This window comes from Ooceraea biroi, chromosome 10 (assembly GCF_003672135.1).
Source record: "Ooceraea biroi isolate clonal line C1 chromosome 10, Obir_v5.4, whole genome shotgun sequence".
Classification (NCBI taxonomy): Eukaryota; Metazoa; Arthropoda; class Insecta; order Hymenoptera; family Formicidae; genus Ooceraea; species Ooceraea biroi.
In genome coordinates, this window is record NC_039515.1 from 111,828 (window position 1) to 127,401 (window position 15,574).

General features: G+C 39.0%; 1 protein-coding gene across 2 annotated transcripts in view; it reads right to left on the reverse strand.

Annotated features, from left to right (window-relative positions):
* Positions 1-12,620, reverse strand: part of LOC105284976 (protein Skeletor, isoforms B/C) — a 62,313-nt gene extending 49,693 nt beyond the window's left edge. Inside the window, exons 1-2 of one of the 2 annotated variants that reach the window (XM_026972903.1) lie at positions 12,295-12,620; positions 8,706-8,891 (exon numbers count right to left, since the gene is read on the reverse strand). In XM_026972903.1, the coding sequence (XP_026828704.1) occupies positions 8,706-8,772 (67 nt within the window). In that variant the 5' untranslated portion in view covers positions 8,773-8,891; positions 12,295-12,620. Of the gene's footprint in view, positions 1-8,705; positions 9,679-12,294 lie in introns of those variants that run through there. The other variant, XM_026972904.1, reaches the window with a different exon arrangement.
* Between the last annotated feature and the right edge of the window lie 2,954 nt (positions 12,621-15,574).

Sequence of the window (15,574 nt, forward strand, 5' to 3'; positions counted from 1 at the left end):
AATATCAATCTTTGAAATATCCATCATTTTTTAATATTAGAATATATTCGCCATAATTTTCTCCATCTATCTCCATTATGCAACTAACAAATCTGCTTTCAAAAAAAAAAATAAATAAAAACTAAATTTTCTCAAAAAGAGCACCGAATTAATTTGCGCACCTAATACAATAGTTTACATAACACACCATTCATCATACATCGATGCGAACAGAAGTTGCAAGTGAAGAAATGTAGAGAACGAAGAAGCAACACCGTACTGGGAATCAATGACTAGATGGAGTGCAATGATTTTTCGTAATGGATGGATGTACTCCGTTATTCGTTGGACCCCATTCTCATTAGCAGCCAGTCATTAAAACTTGCATCGCGGAAAAAAGCGCAGACAATTACGTCGATGTGTGCACACCTTCAATCCCCGGCAGCAGCCAGTACACCCGCGCGGATGTCCGCGCGCTTGCGCAACCCCTCGCGTGTACCATTACGCGTTTTACTACGGATGTTACTACTATGAATACTAACACCGTGACGCGTCGGACGTACTGAACACCGCGGAGCGTAAGTTGAAGCACGATAATCCCATAAGACTGTAAAATAACGGAGAGTAAAATAAAAGAGAATAGTTCGATTACTCACGTGCGCAATGGCCGTTCGCAATCTCGCAATCTGCTTTGCCGCGCATGAATCGCGCGTTGCGGCCAAGAGCGCCCCAAAAAGTGTCCCTCATCAGCAAATTAATTTCCAATAATGATAACATCAGAAATTAATGTCGCGCTCGCGTGAGCTTTTAACGAATCTTTTCAGGATGCAAGCTTTTTGCTTGCTTTAGAGATTAGACTGTAAGCTGACACATACATAGCAGGACAATGTATTAATACGAAGCTTTATATTGGGTTAACTCCGAAAATCCATGGCAATTCATTTAGCAAAATTTGAATTTAAAAAAACGTATATTAATGCAAAAAGATTTTATTAAATTAAATTATTAAAACAACCGGCATGGACTTCGTTTTATTTTTATCTTCTCCTAATGTGTGTAATCTATAAACTAGACATATACATAATTATACTGTACGTGAGCTACTTTTAATTGTTAATCAATTTTATGTTTAAATTTCGCGAAACAAAAATCAGTACAGACTTTCCGATCAATCTAATAGCTTCTTGAGTATGTACAACTCGATACATCGAACATACTTAAGTTACAAGTTTCATACGAAATATGTTTGTACTTAAGTAAAACACGAAGATATTTTGTATGAATGAATCATAAAACAAAATAAAAATCGAGTTATAATGAAAATTTAAGTTGTAATCCTAGGACATTAACTGAATTCTGCATTTTCCTCTCATGAAATATATTTTTCATGAAATACATTTCCTGCTATTGTTACAGATATTAGACATTTACAAGAAGTCACACTGTATAATCATCAAAGCAGCTTTCGCTCAACACAATCGAGACGTGAAAACTACGGATCAAGTAAGAATCGTTCTCCAATTGTCTATGATTTTGCTCTGAAAACCGTGGCTTCTGACACATCCTGGAACGGCACGACGAAAACGGCAGAACGAGTATCCGTGAAATGCTAGCCGATGTGTCGAGAGATAAACGGTCGATCTCTCGTGAAATATTGTTGGCATCGCGATTCGCAATGTCCTCTTCCCCCCGTCTCGTCGTTGATTGCGGAGATCCGAGAGACGGGCAACATGCACGGCATGGTGCTCGGGAGATTCGCAGTTTAGCGGAAGTAGAGTCGTGCTCGCCCTCGGGATGCGCAGCTCTGTGAAGTTAGCACCCCAAAATGAGAATTTTAAAACATTTGATATGGCATTCGATTGTCTACATTTGTCCATACGTAATCGTGTTTTATCCACCTTGCTAACAACAGGAAGAATAAAAAAATTAAAGAAATTTCACGTGCACTCTCCTAAGTGCGTTGTTTTTTAAAATTATATATAGATTCCGATTGTCCACCATTTGTCCACCTTGCAAAAAAAGTAAGAAAAAATATCGGTTACTAATAATAAGAAAGTGTAGACAATCGAATATAATTTTTTTGTTAATGCACTTAGAGACGTGTGACAAAATGTGCTGGATTTTTCTTTGTTTGTTAATCATTCCTTTTAAAGGCCGGTAATAAATAATTATTTATGAACAAATGTGGACAATCGGAAAATGGTGGACAATCGGAATCTATATACATATAATTTAAAAAAACAACGCACTTAGGAGAGTGCACGTGATAAAATTTCTTCAATTCTTTTTTTTATTCTTACTTTTTTGCAAGGTGGACAAAACACGATTATGTATATAGACAAATGTGGACAAATGGTGGACAATCGAATGCCATTTCAAGTGTTTTAAAATTCTCATTTCGGGGTGCCAACTTCACAGAGCTGGGATGCGCCCCGCGTCACGCACCAACAAGTACCCCGTAATCTGTAAGAGCGCGGAACGAACGCGATCGGGACCGACTCGCTGACCCGAAAGTAATCTCCGGAAAAGAAGATAAAGGAAAGTAAAAAGGGGGAAGAGATGTGTATCTCCCGCCTTCCACTTTCCCTTTCCAGCCACCCCCTAGCCAGCATTCGGATGATACTCAGACGAGTATAATCGACAAATACAACTGGGTATTCGCGATATTACCACATCGTCCGACCAGCACCATGCGGGCGTGTGCTTATACCCGAGAGACCTCGTAGGTTTTCCGGATGAACGGGAGCATAGATTAGACATGGATTCGCCGTACTTGCACCACGAGGGTATTGTCCGATTCGAGATTTGTCGAGTGCGGCGATCGAGCGGCTCTAACCCGGCCTTTATTGGAGGCGGTTACACGCGCCCGCCTCTCCGAAACTCGCCGATGTCAGTGTACGCCGACTCGACATCCGGGACCCGGCGTAGTGCCTTTGAAGTAAACGCAGCCGATCGTCAGCAAGAATTTTTATCATCGAGCACTTCGCTCATCTCGCGAGTGCTCTGAACGCGACGCTTAATATCAAAATTGTCTTCCTACGCAAAGACTCTCAGAAGAACTATTTTGTACGTGACTTTGTCTCTCTGTTACAATGGCAACCTGTACGTTGCCATCGTGTATAGTAAACGTTCTGTGTATTGATCGTACTTTGTTTTTTGTCTGAGAGATTCTTCTCTCTGTTTTTGATCAATATAAAATATAAAAATATGAAATATTAGGTAGTAACATATTCATCTTGTTTTTTAGGTGCAAAAGTTCATATAATATTGAAGTCATCTTCCTTCCTTCTGAATTTTTCCTATTGTTTTCAAATGGCGGAATGTTAATTGATTCATTAACTCCAAACTGCCTATAAACTGTTTGTGAATGTTGCGAACAAATTTTCGTTGAGTAATGCTTTCAATTCGTCGTTCTCCTATATATATTTGTGATCTTACAAACTTTTGCAAGCATCTAATAATAATATGGCTTGTATCATATTAGGTATACAAATAAATTCGATCCTTTTTTAAAGAAATTAAACGTCAATTAGAAAAAAATATATTTTACTCTTCGAAATATTCGCCATCATTTTCGATAACTTTCGTCTATCTTTCGAGTCCAACTGACGAAATCCCTTCTTGAAAAGAAGATAGCCTTTGACTGGATGAAGTCATTAATGCATTTTCGGACTTCTTCTATGCGTTTAAAATACGCTGTATATCAGCGACTTGGTATTGTAGTGATCAGAATAGATGATAATCCGAAGAGGCTAGATTCGGTGAATAAGTCGCATGAGGGAAAATTTCTCAGTCGAACGAATAAATGGAAGTATGTAAATGTAAGAATAAATATCCTTCGTCCTTTTTGCAATGTGTGGCCGAGAGTTATCATGCTACAAGATACTTGCCGCATTCCACTTTTATAGGTACCACATTTTAAAGTTTCATGTTTTATATCAGTTTTCCTAAAGCTGAGCAAATCATATTTGCAGCCTCGGCAACATTCGTTTTCAATTGAAAAGCAAACAGAATGCAATGTCTAATATGCTGCTTGTCCGACACCATTGTGTTGTATAAGATTATGTTGTCAGCATAAATATAGTAAGAATAGACCGAACGTATTCTCTACTTGATAGTGAAAATCACGTAGAAAAGGATAGAAAGCAGGTGTTGTGTAGCTTTCCTTTTCTAACAAAACAAGAGTATTACAGAAAGAGAGATACACGGCACTACTACTTTCTATCTCTTTCTACCTGATCTTTGTACTTCACGCTCGGTCTATTCTTATTATGTCTATGGTTATCAGCTTTGGCAAGCGCTCCCTCTCCCCCCCCCCTCTCTCTTTCCCTCTCTATGTGCGTGTATATGTGCGCGGGTGTGTACAGAGTGTCCCATTTTAATTAGAATTAGGCAAATAAATCACAAGATTTTAGAAGAAAATGTTTCGTATAAACGTTTTATGGCTTTGAGGGGAACATACAATAGTGTCATTAATTTAAACTTGGATGGTCATTTAAAGATCACGTGAAGGTCATCTTTAATTTCTTAAATAACAACCCTCATTTTTCATTACATTCTTGTAGCTTACCTCGAAAGCTTACCAATATATAATTCAGTATTTTTTCGGTAAGTACTTTTCGAGTTATAAAGCTTGAAGTTTACAATTTCGCCGACATTAGCGTTACCCAAGGGTGTATCGCGTGGAGGTCGTACGGATTTATATCTTTGTTTTGTTTGTTTTGTGTGTGTGTGTCCGCGCTCGTACGCGGATGGAGACATCTTTGAAATCTCAAAGAAAAAAGTCCTCACAGAAAAAAGTCTGGGGAGGTAAAATCAGTTCGGATCAGATATTATTTGCATCGGTGATGCCATTACCATCGTATTCATCGATAAAAAGCACGTTGCTCTGAAATTTCTATGATCTGATCGTTCCGATTAAAGAAGAGTTATGACACGCGGTCGCAAATTCAGTTATCTAGAACGATCTCCTAGAGAACAGAATTATTTCGTGTCATCTGTCGGGACAATAACAGATTACAATCTTACCGATATTTTCCTAATACTCGATACAATTACAGGAGAGTGGCGTTCAGCTATCACTTACCCAAATCGGCAGCATCCCAGTACTTCCGTTAGTTTTTACATTGAACAAAGAGCTCGATGTAGGCAATTAATTCGCCAAAAACAGCGCCAGAATCGCTGAGATAACTAGAAATGATCTGATTTCTTCTTAACTCCTTGCCATATAATGACGAGTGAGACTTCGTGGTACGGAATCCGGGCCAAATAGGAATTACGAGTCAGTCGTGATAGGTAGGTACAATTATATTCTTTTCATCGTTTGAGATTTTGGATTTGTTTAAGCAGAAGAGTAAAATGTTTCGTTTTTTAGAAAAATAATACAATTTTACAATTTACTATTTTTTGCACATTTAAAACTGGTTATCTGCCTTTAGTGGGTTTCGACCTCACTAAAAGCGGAAAGACATTTCAATTTAAAGCGGAATTATAATTGATTAAAAATAAAGGCACCGAAGTAATTTGTACAGCTAATATATTCATTATTAAAAACACTAAACAAACGAATACATTACAACCCATATTATTAAAAACACTAAAAAACGGGACGAATATATGTCATAAGCTGATATATAGAAATGTGAGGAAAAATGCGGCACTGAAATTAAGAAAAGTTTCTATATAAAAAGTACATTATCTCAAAATATATTATCTTTAAAACATTTCCAGAACATAGAGTTGGCGACAGTTTTAGAACGGGAAAGTAATTGTAAATGTAATACGAAAGAATTTGTTGTTTGATGTTACATTACACGTGTACATTAAAGAATGTTCCGCAAATAAAGATAAAATGAGATACAAGGCCAAGAGGTGGGAGAGACTCATAGAACTTGATTAGAAAGTGATTCACTGCGAGGAAGATTTCTCTTAAATGTAATTTAGATTTAGCGTGAGGAGTCTATTTGCATCGTAATCGATTAATTGTTCATCAGACAATATTCAATATATAAGCAGTAAATAAAAATATAATTGCAATGCTGCAACATTCTGTCATTGTCACTCATAAAATAACAATTACCACACTTGTCAGTAGTGTAAAATAAGTGTAAAAAGAAAATATAAATTATTAATTTTATATCAAACATTAATTAATATAAAAAAATCGACATTTAAGATTAACAGCTATGTACAGTTTAACTCGTGAAAAACATTTTTACAAAGAATTACATTTAAAATTATACATAAAAAAAATATCGCCATTTTTAAAAGATATCCACATAAAATTATAAAATTTAAAGAGGGATTAAAGAGGTAAGATTTAAAACAATAAAACAGAATTAAATAAGAGATTTTGTCTTGCAGATTTCACTTTCCAAGTATGAAACGTCCAAATAAAACTCAACCTTCGGAGTCGCTAAGACAAATTGAGTTTCCGGAAGTAACAATATGATAACGCCGACTTATTCATACTTTTCTGCCTGTCGTGAAATCACCGAAATGGATTATCCAACAGTTTCGGCGAGACCCTTCGGTTCGGTCGATGTTGGCGAGCCGGTTTGAAGGCGAATTCGGTCGATGAGACCGGCGTTTGAGAGGAAACGAGCAAGCAGCGGGTAGCGAGACGGAAAGTGACCCAGCATCAATAGAAAGAGACAGCCGCAGAAAGAGAAAGACAGTGATGCCGAGTAAAAGTCCCCTAGCAAAAACCAGGCCAGGGCTTCGTATCTTGGTGCGAGCACACCGTAGACCATTATGCAACTACGGCGACACGTTTGCCGCCGTACTCTACTCGCGCGTCGCATCACATCGGACAGAGCCGCGTCCTCGTTTCTCCCTCGTAATTTACGTTCCAAATTACTGAAACTTTTCGAATTACATCCGCGGCTGCGACAAATGTTGCCGACGACATCGCAACATTGTTTCCGCCGATTAGCGAGGAGTCATCGCGATCGAACGCCGAGAAATGTGAGAAATAAAATCGTTCTCACCTCTTCATGCGTAGCGTTTCATTTGAAAGGAGAAACGCTCCTTCTCTCACCGATACTCGAGGATCTGAAATAAAATGCGCGGATAATACGATTCGCGCATGTATGTATAATAGAGATCTGAAAATGTATGTTCTCACGTTTTTAATCAGATCTTTACGTATAATGTCTTAAGGAGAACGCGGCGGACAAGTGTGAGAAAAGAAGAAATTAGATGGGAATATCCGCAAAAATACTTTACGTTCTCTAAAACCCGGGGGGGGACGATGTAGAAGTACGTAGAAGGAATTCATTGTGACGCGGTGGCCTTCGCCAGTTGACAGGATTCGGAGATAAACCTTGTCAGTTGGCGTTACCATATTGTTATTTCCCGAAAATTCAACTTGTCTTATCGAATTTTCTGAAAGTTGAATTTTATTTCAACGTTTCATATCTGGAAAGTGAACTTTTGCAGATTTCCTATGAAACCTGTAAAATATCGTGCTATCGTACGTTCGAGTCATTTAATTTTAGAAAAACTATTGATAAAAATTAAAAATATCACAGGGTATTAAATTACGTAGCTAATTTTACCAGACTTTTCATGCAGTAATAATTGAAAATCTTTAATAATTTATAAACAGTAATAGTTATTATACGATAATGAATACTTAGTTCATGGCCAAATGATGATTGCGGAATGACGTATCTGCGCGAGGATTAAAAACAATCGCATAAATACATTTTGCGAAACGTGCGTAATTGCTATGTGCATATTCTTAAGAGGTCGCAAACTCGGAGAACAATTTTACAAGGTGTGTCCCGCCGTAGAATTGCACCATAAAGCGGAAGGCCACGTAATTTGTATCACTTTGTGTAATAACGGGACGCGAAATGCGAATGTTGCAGCAAAATAATGGGCGCGGCGTAATAACAATAACTGCAGATAACTGCTCGCATCGCTTCTCTACATCGCTTCTCTGTAACGCGATGTACTTAGTGCATGCGAGTCTCGGCTCGTCCGGAATTTGTACACATTTTACATTAACGTAATACAGCTCAGAGTACACAATGCCCGCCTATTATCATATAAGCTGGATAAATACGTAAGTTTTTATGTGCATGCGGGAGACAAGTTTCAATGCGTAATCGCGCACGCATTGCGAATACTTGCTGTGTTATAACATAATAATGTTAAATAACGTTAGACATGTTATCAAGATAAGTACATGTAATATAACATAATGTAATATAATCATAATAATGTCCAAATAAATATGTATAAAATGTTGGATTGTAACATATATTTTATATTAACATGTATTAACACATATTAACATATATTTTATGTAACATATCCCATTTATTTAGTGTTTTTAATAACAAATATATATTATAATCTAATTTAATAAATTTAATAATAATAATAATAATAATAATAATAATAGAGTATTGAATCATTTCTCAAAATGAATTTCCTCAAATTCTGGTGCTCCCAATAATGATGCTACTGAAAAAACTAGCCCGTGAAAAGCTGATGAATAATTATTGCTTTTTCCTTTTTCTCTTGCAGATACGTTCAATAAAAAACTCAATAAAACGCTACACAGAGACGATCGAAGTAATACCACGTGCCATTTTCTCCTCTGGTCTCATTCAGAACGCGAAATGATTTCTCCAAAGTTGCGTAACACGTGTGCCACGACCGGACATGATCATGTTGTGTTTGATCGTCGGCTATTAATAATCAAGGCCACTTACCGAGGTGTAATGTGGCAAGGGTGAACAAAAACAAGCCGGAGATGACTCGCTGCGGCGTCACGTCCATTTTTCGGTGATTCCGGCCGTTGCAGGTCAAGTCTTCTCCTTTTCCGTTACTGCTGCGGACGGCGGCGACGATGGCACATGTACACACACACGAACCACATGCGCGCACTTATATTCGATCTGCAATTCGAAAAGAACACTGTGAAGTCTCCCGTCGATTTTCCTCACCGGCAGAGCCCCTTCATTCACAGCCTGGCGATTTTTAACTTCTCGTGGTTACGAGATTGTATTATGGACAATACAATCGAGATTTTACATTTACTAGTGATAAATGTGCAGGGAGGACGGGCCTAACTGAAAACTTTGATTTGTAGAGTTGGAGTAATTTGGAAAAATTTACCGTGCAATTGAATCTCCCGAAAGAACTTGACAAAATAGGTCGATGGTGAAAACTGAGCAAGAGAATGGTTTGACTTGTTGCAATACAACGCTGAAAAAAATGCCTATTTGTATTATCGAATAATTAATACGGCAGAAATGTTTAAGGTACTCGAAGAAAAAAAAATGTTGCCTGTAATGAAGCAGTACGGAATTTTCAGTGACGATACAATACGCACGAGGAGCGATTGACGAGAGATCGGATAAACTTGATGATAACGATTGACCAGTTGAAAGCCGACTGACGACCGTCACGATCGTGAGTGAGAACTCGACATCGATGGTGCGGCACTCCTTTCGCGCGGCTCAGAAGCCACACAAGCTACCGTTATCCAAAGATCAAGCTTCTGACGCACAAGTCGGAAAATCTTATACGAGAATTCAGCTTCTGATAAAAGAAGATTTTCACTGTTTATTTACATATTGATATCTTGGGAATTTAATATATCAACAGAGTTAATAAATAAGCTAATGTAATTTAATAATAATAATAAAATGAACATTTATTTGTTTTTCTTCATTTATTAAATTGAAGAAATTTAATAAAATAAAATTTTATAAAATAAAGAAAGAGAAAGAGATAGAAAGTGAGAGAGAAAGAAACTTATTCACGGATAATTTATTGTTAAAGATATAATATGCGTAGGACAAATTAGTCAATGTTCGTAAGATATTTTTAAGTGCAATAAAAAGCACCGTTTTCCGTTAAAGTCAATCGCATAACGTATTTTGTACATTACTGTATGCTTCAGCAAACAAGAATTTATATATTAATGCATCTAGCCAACAAGAACTCGCGCTCAAGTGTTTGGAAAGTCTCATTACCTAAATTTACTTGTCTAGAACAGTATACGTTGGGTACTAAAATTGTAGAAGAGAGAGTTAAGCGTAACGTAATCATACAACGATTAAGATGCAATTGGCGCCATCCAAGCGTAATTTATGCACGGAGTGCCTTCTGCATTGCCTCACAACAATAATCTTTCGAATTTTAATAAAGTGAAAGCGCGCTGAATATAATTCATGAAAACGTTAGACGTTCCTATGGAATAAACATTGCAATAAATTGTTGCATGAAGTAGAAATCAAGAAGGCTGCATCTACAAGTGCATAACGATACTAGATTCATTCACATCAATAAATAATTGAAAATGTAAATGTGATACTGTCGTATAAAATTCATAATATAGAAGTCATATAGAAATAGTTACACATAAAGTGAAACCCGCAAAATTTTCGACTTACTCGATAATACACTTACTCGAATTATAATAAATTATTTATCAAACTTTACAAACCGTTATTCTTCGTGAACACATTTTTTTATCATCGCAATTTCATGTTCTGTCATAAGTTGCAATATTTTAATCAAACTTAATCTATCTTTTTTTTCTGTTTTCTCTTTATTGAGTTTGTCCAGATATTTTCACGTGTATTGCGCGTCGTGTTTCTATCGAGAGAAAATGAATACCGGCGCGTATCGTATCATACAGCTTCTGCTATGTATCGTTATGGGCATAATCTCTTTTCGCTTGAAAGCACACGCATATCGGGTCTATATATCTGCTCGATATTTTGGCAGAGCTTATCACGAATGTAATTTCTGTCTATTATATACAATAAACAAAATTTTATCTCGATAAATCGGAGCTGAGTCTATTTGGAACAATTATAAATGAAACCAATTATGAACGAGATTATTATTAAAATAAATCGTAATGTTATTCTGTGTAACCGCTTTTGAAGAATTTTATTAACATATATTACAATATGTGTGTGTGTGTGTGTGTGTGTGTGTGTGTGTGTGTGTGTGTGTTGTGTGTGTGTGTGTGTGTGTGGTGTGTGTGTGTGTGTGTGTGTGTGTGTGTGTGAGAAATATATTCTTTATATTTAGAAATAACGTGACACTATTGCATTATTAATAAGCTCAATTTGAATATTTTTTCAAAGTTTGAAAATATTGTTTCCTTCTATTTTAGTCGATTTTAAATAATTTCGTGTATGATGTAATTAATAGAATTGTGAAATATATAAGCACATATAAAGTCACTCAACTATCCATATAACTATTACGATGTTACTTTTCTTATAGTCATGTGAATATGAAATATCGAGCAATCAATAAACTCAAGAAATTTGGAGGTACACCATAATCGATAAAACCACACATTCCTACAGAATTCCGCACATTTAAGCAGCTTACTCGGATGCTTCGAGAAACTGTACGCATTAATTAATGCATCTGTCTATGTGTTTCAACATATAATTATGATTGAATAATTAAGTGAGAGTACATACATACACAGATCAATAATTCATTGCTGAGAATTCGTATCTTCATCGATCAGCAAAGGGCTTTCCTCTACAAAGAAAAAAATTTTCGATTATCTAGATTCTCTCTCTCTCTCTCCCCCCTCTTTCCCCCTCTCGCAATGATCTTCTAATTTATTTAAATAATAATTGATATTATGATATTTATTTGTTCGTGTATATAACATTAATCATACTTTAAAGGTAATATGTACTATTAATAAAGAAAAGATTAAAGAAAATAATAAGATTAAATTGCAGGGAATTATAATTCTTCAATGTAATGCATGAGTTTTATGAGATTACGAGATGCGTAATTTTTAGATGCAAAGCTTTTGCAAACTCAAGCGAAATTGCGCAACTTTAGACATGCTACCAAACAAAACTGCAAATTAACATATACTTTATTTTATCATTTGAAATACCATATCCGCGATCACTCCTCGATATTATCAAAATAATTCTCCTTAAGAAATTACAGCAAGAACGTCCATTTTGATCAACCTATCTTTTTCAGAAAAGATACCATTACGCGGAATTTCTCTTTATCGTCAACTAAATATATGTAATATTATATTGTTCGCCGTGACAATCCTTAAGAAATCATCGCTGATGATTTCATCACGAACCGTGATGTACCAGAACTTGCGTACTAGATCCGCGTAACGGGGACTCAACCCCTTCGTGTCGCCATGTAACCGACCTTCCCGTGCACATTGGTCCACATTAGCGAAACCATTTTTGCACGCATCCACAGACATCTCCTTGCACGCACATAGCACACGAACGTGAACACCCGCTCTCATTGAGAAAGAGAGCGTCGATTCTCATTCACCTGGAAATTCGTGACCCCCTCGGTACATCCTTACGTATCCCGGCACTTGGTGGATCCGAAAACACCCTTCGGCCTTGTCGCGCGCGGCACCTTGCACCACCGCGGGCCCACGCTCTCGCGCTCGCGCCTCCGCGAGTGGTGTCCGCGGCCCCTTATCGCGCGCGCGTGATCCTCTCAACAGCGAGGCCCCAACAACCCTCCTGATCTGATCAGCCACGCACGGTGCGGTAGCAGGCAGCAGCAGCAGCAGCGGAGCCGGCGCCGAGGTGCCACCACACACCACGGAGCCCACCACCGTGGGACGCGCGTTTTCGTGTGGATGTGGAAGGACTGACGGTGCGGCGGCGGTGGCGGCGGTGGCGGTGGCGGCGGTAACGGCGGCTCGGCTCTACTCACGCCGCTCGAGAGCGAGTCTCTCGCATTTCCCGGGACATGTATTGGCGGGTAGGAAAGCTCCACCTATCGCGCGGCCGAGTGGGAGGGAAGACCCGGAGCTTGCGCCCTCCGACTGGCCCGCGCACCAAGCACAACCCTTCCTTGGCTTTTTCCCAACTTTCGAGCTTGTGGTGCGCTCTCCTCGCTTCCCGTGTCCTCCATTCACCTCTTCCCTTCTCCCCCCTCGCTTCCACTCCTTCCGCCCCTGTGCTTCTCTCTCGCCATCGCTCGTCGGCGTCATTACCGTCGCCGTTACCATCCAACAGCAACCCTCGCGAGCTTTCGCCCACCCCCGTTGCCCCTCGCCGTTCCCTCCTCTCATTCCGCCCTCTCTAACTTCGCTGGCCGACAGGGCTCCCACCTAATGCGATACAGGGCACCGGCGAAATTCGGACTAGCAGCAGCGGACCGCAAGCCCAGGGAGACGAAAGGAGCTTCCCCCCCCCGTGTGCGAGGGACACGCGCGGAGGCCAAAGGGTACCCTTTGCAGATATGCTTGCAGCTTGCGTTTTCTTGTGTTACCGCCGATCGAGCGCTCTTACTCTTCCTTCCGCCCCCTTTTTTTACGTTTAGTGCGTGGCGTGAGTGCATCCCCCTGCCGGACTGAATTTCGAGATTCGCGACCGCGTTTGTAGAGAGGAATCTGCGCGTCTAAACAGACGAGTTTCCCTAGCTTTCTTGCACAAAGTAGACGTTCTACCGCTTCTTTCGCATAGTCCTTTCGACGCGCAGCGTACGGAACGTGAACTGGAACTCAGACAACAGCGTGATTCAAAGACGAAATCTGCAGTAAGTCGCGTCTCCTTCGGGAACTCAACGCGATATCTTCCCGCTACTTTATCTTTCTTTGTATATATATCTTGCTTTATTTACCTGGCGTTTCTGTCAAGCTTCCACATGAGCTTACGCTGAATAGCTAGCGTATCTCGGATAAGAGAACAGGAAAATATCTATCCATGCGAAAACGGGCGCAAAAACTTTTTCCTTTTACCGGATAAAAACTGCAAAATTTGCATTTACCGGGTAAAACTGCAAGATTTGAATCTAATAAGCTCTAATAACTACGCATTCACACGCATATGCTTAATGATAGGAATTCGGATATATCATTGTGTTCGGAACAATTCAAAAGAGTGAGTAGAATGTGCTCTAGGTTTTCAACACAACATGTAGAACCATAGAACGGTAGAGAAATAATAAGCTTTCCCGAGTTTCGAATGACAGATATTTTTAATCTGTCCGCAAAAATTTAGTTCCGGCATTTTACTCCCGAATACATGTCTACATCGAATATATGCCTTATATGCACTCGAGGAATTTTATGGAGAAAATAATGAATATCATGCTGTAAAATATTTCTAATTTGCATTACAGTTTGCAAAAACAGGGATACGCTCGAGCCTTTCGATGAGAATATACGTACAAAATGCTAGCACATTCCAAGTGGCCAGCGACAGCTTTTTCGATCGCCCATGTTTACGCGTTTTTAAGTGCATTCGGCCGTTGCATGTGAACGGATGAAATTATTGCTTTCGACGGATCAAACAGCACTCGTGAATGTTGTACTCAAAGGCTCACAGGAAGCATGATGCCTGGCATGCATGTCACTGTTAGTATGATTTATATATGTATATAAACGTCAGCTTCGAAAAGACAAACGAGTTAGTGCCACAAATGGATCATAAATATGAGAGAGAAGAAATCAAAATAGAAAAACTTTCGCGAAAAGGCAGACGGCAGTTTGTCACTTCTGGTACGTATGGCGTGCCCAAAAAGCACTACAAGCGCCAAGGGATGATTTGTTGATGACTGTTCTCGCGCGCGATTGCTCTCGAGCGATGAACGTTGCACTCGCGACGACATAAAAAAATAATACTTTTCGGAAAATATTTGAAAGATTTCCTACCGAGAGAGTCATGCAACTATTGTGAATAAAGCTCATGTCGATGGGCAAACTTGACTTTGATAATCATAAATTAAAATCAAAACCGTACAAGAACTTCTTTTTCAATAATCGAGAAACATAAAATCAGTTATATTCGCTTTTTAACAAATCAAAGGTATCACTCTGAAAGTTCTGTTCAATCCTAAATGAAAGGACTAGTCTCCTTAAGATAAAAGCGCGAAACTGAAAAGATATTTGGTGTCACGAAAGTAGGTCTTCATAAATTTAATGATATACTGATAGAGAGAGATAGAGACAGGGAGAAAGGGAAACAGTATCTAGATATCTGTCGGACTTTTCGCAGCCGCGTTAAACAATCGCACATTGGCAGGTTTGCTAATATCAGATATAGCGTATCGCGCTGGCCGTTATTGTACAATTTAATTAAACATTTCATTACACCCCAGAGCGATAGGCAAGACGGATATACAGATGCAGTAGCAGAGGAGAATATGTCCATACGCAAGCGTCCGTGCATGCGCGATTGCTTTTCAGACGCCTGACAGGGGGATGCGCGTTTAATTAGATATTTAATTACGATCGAAACATCTAGGAGGCTTTAATTACGTCAACCTAAGGAAACGCTCCACTGATGTCAAACTTAAGTTAATAATTATTGTCTCATCGAGATGCTAATTTTTAAGAACGATATTTCTCGCGTGAGACGCGATTCGGGGGGTAAATGCTCTTCCGAAGCATGATCTACGCAGGCATCGGACTCATCTTTCTTAAAAATGTGCCATTTTTCACATTCGCTTTTTAGCGACAGCGAAATGGCATCGAATCGTGGATTCGGCGAGCTGCGCGCGCGCGCGCACGTTACGCGACCAGGGCTGGAAATATGACGGTATTTCAATGAGAAATGAACTTCTTGCTCCGTAATACTTTGGGTAACGTATA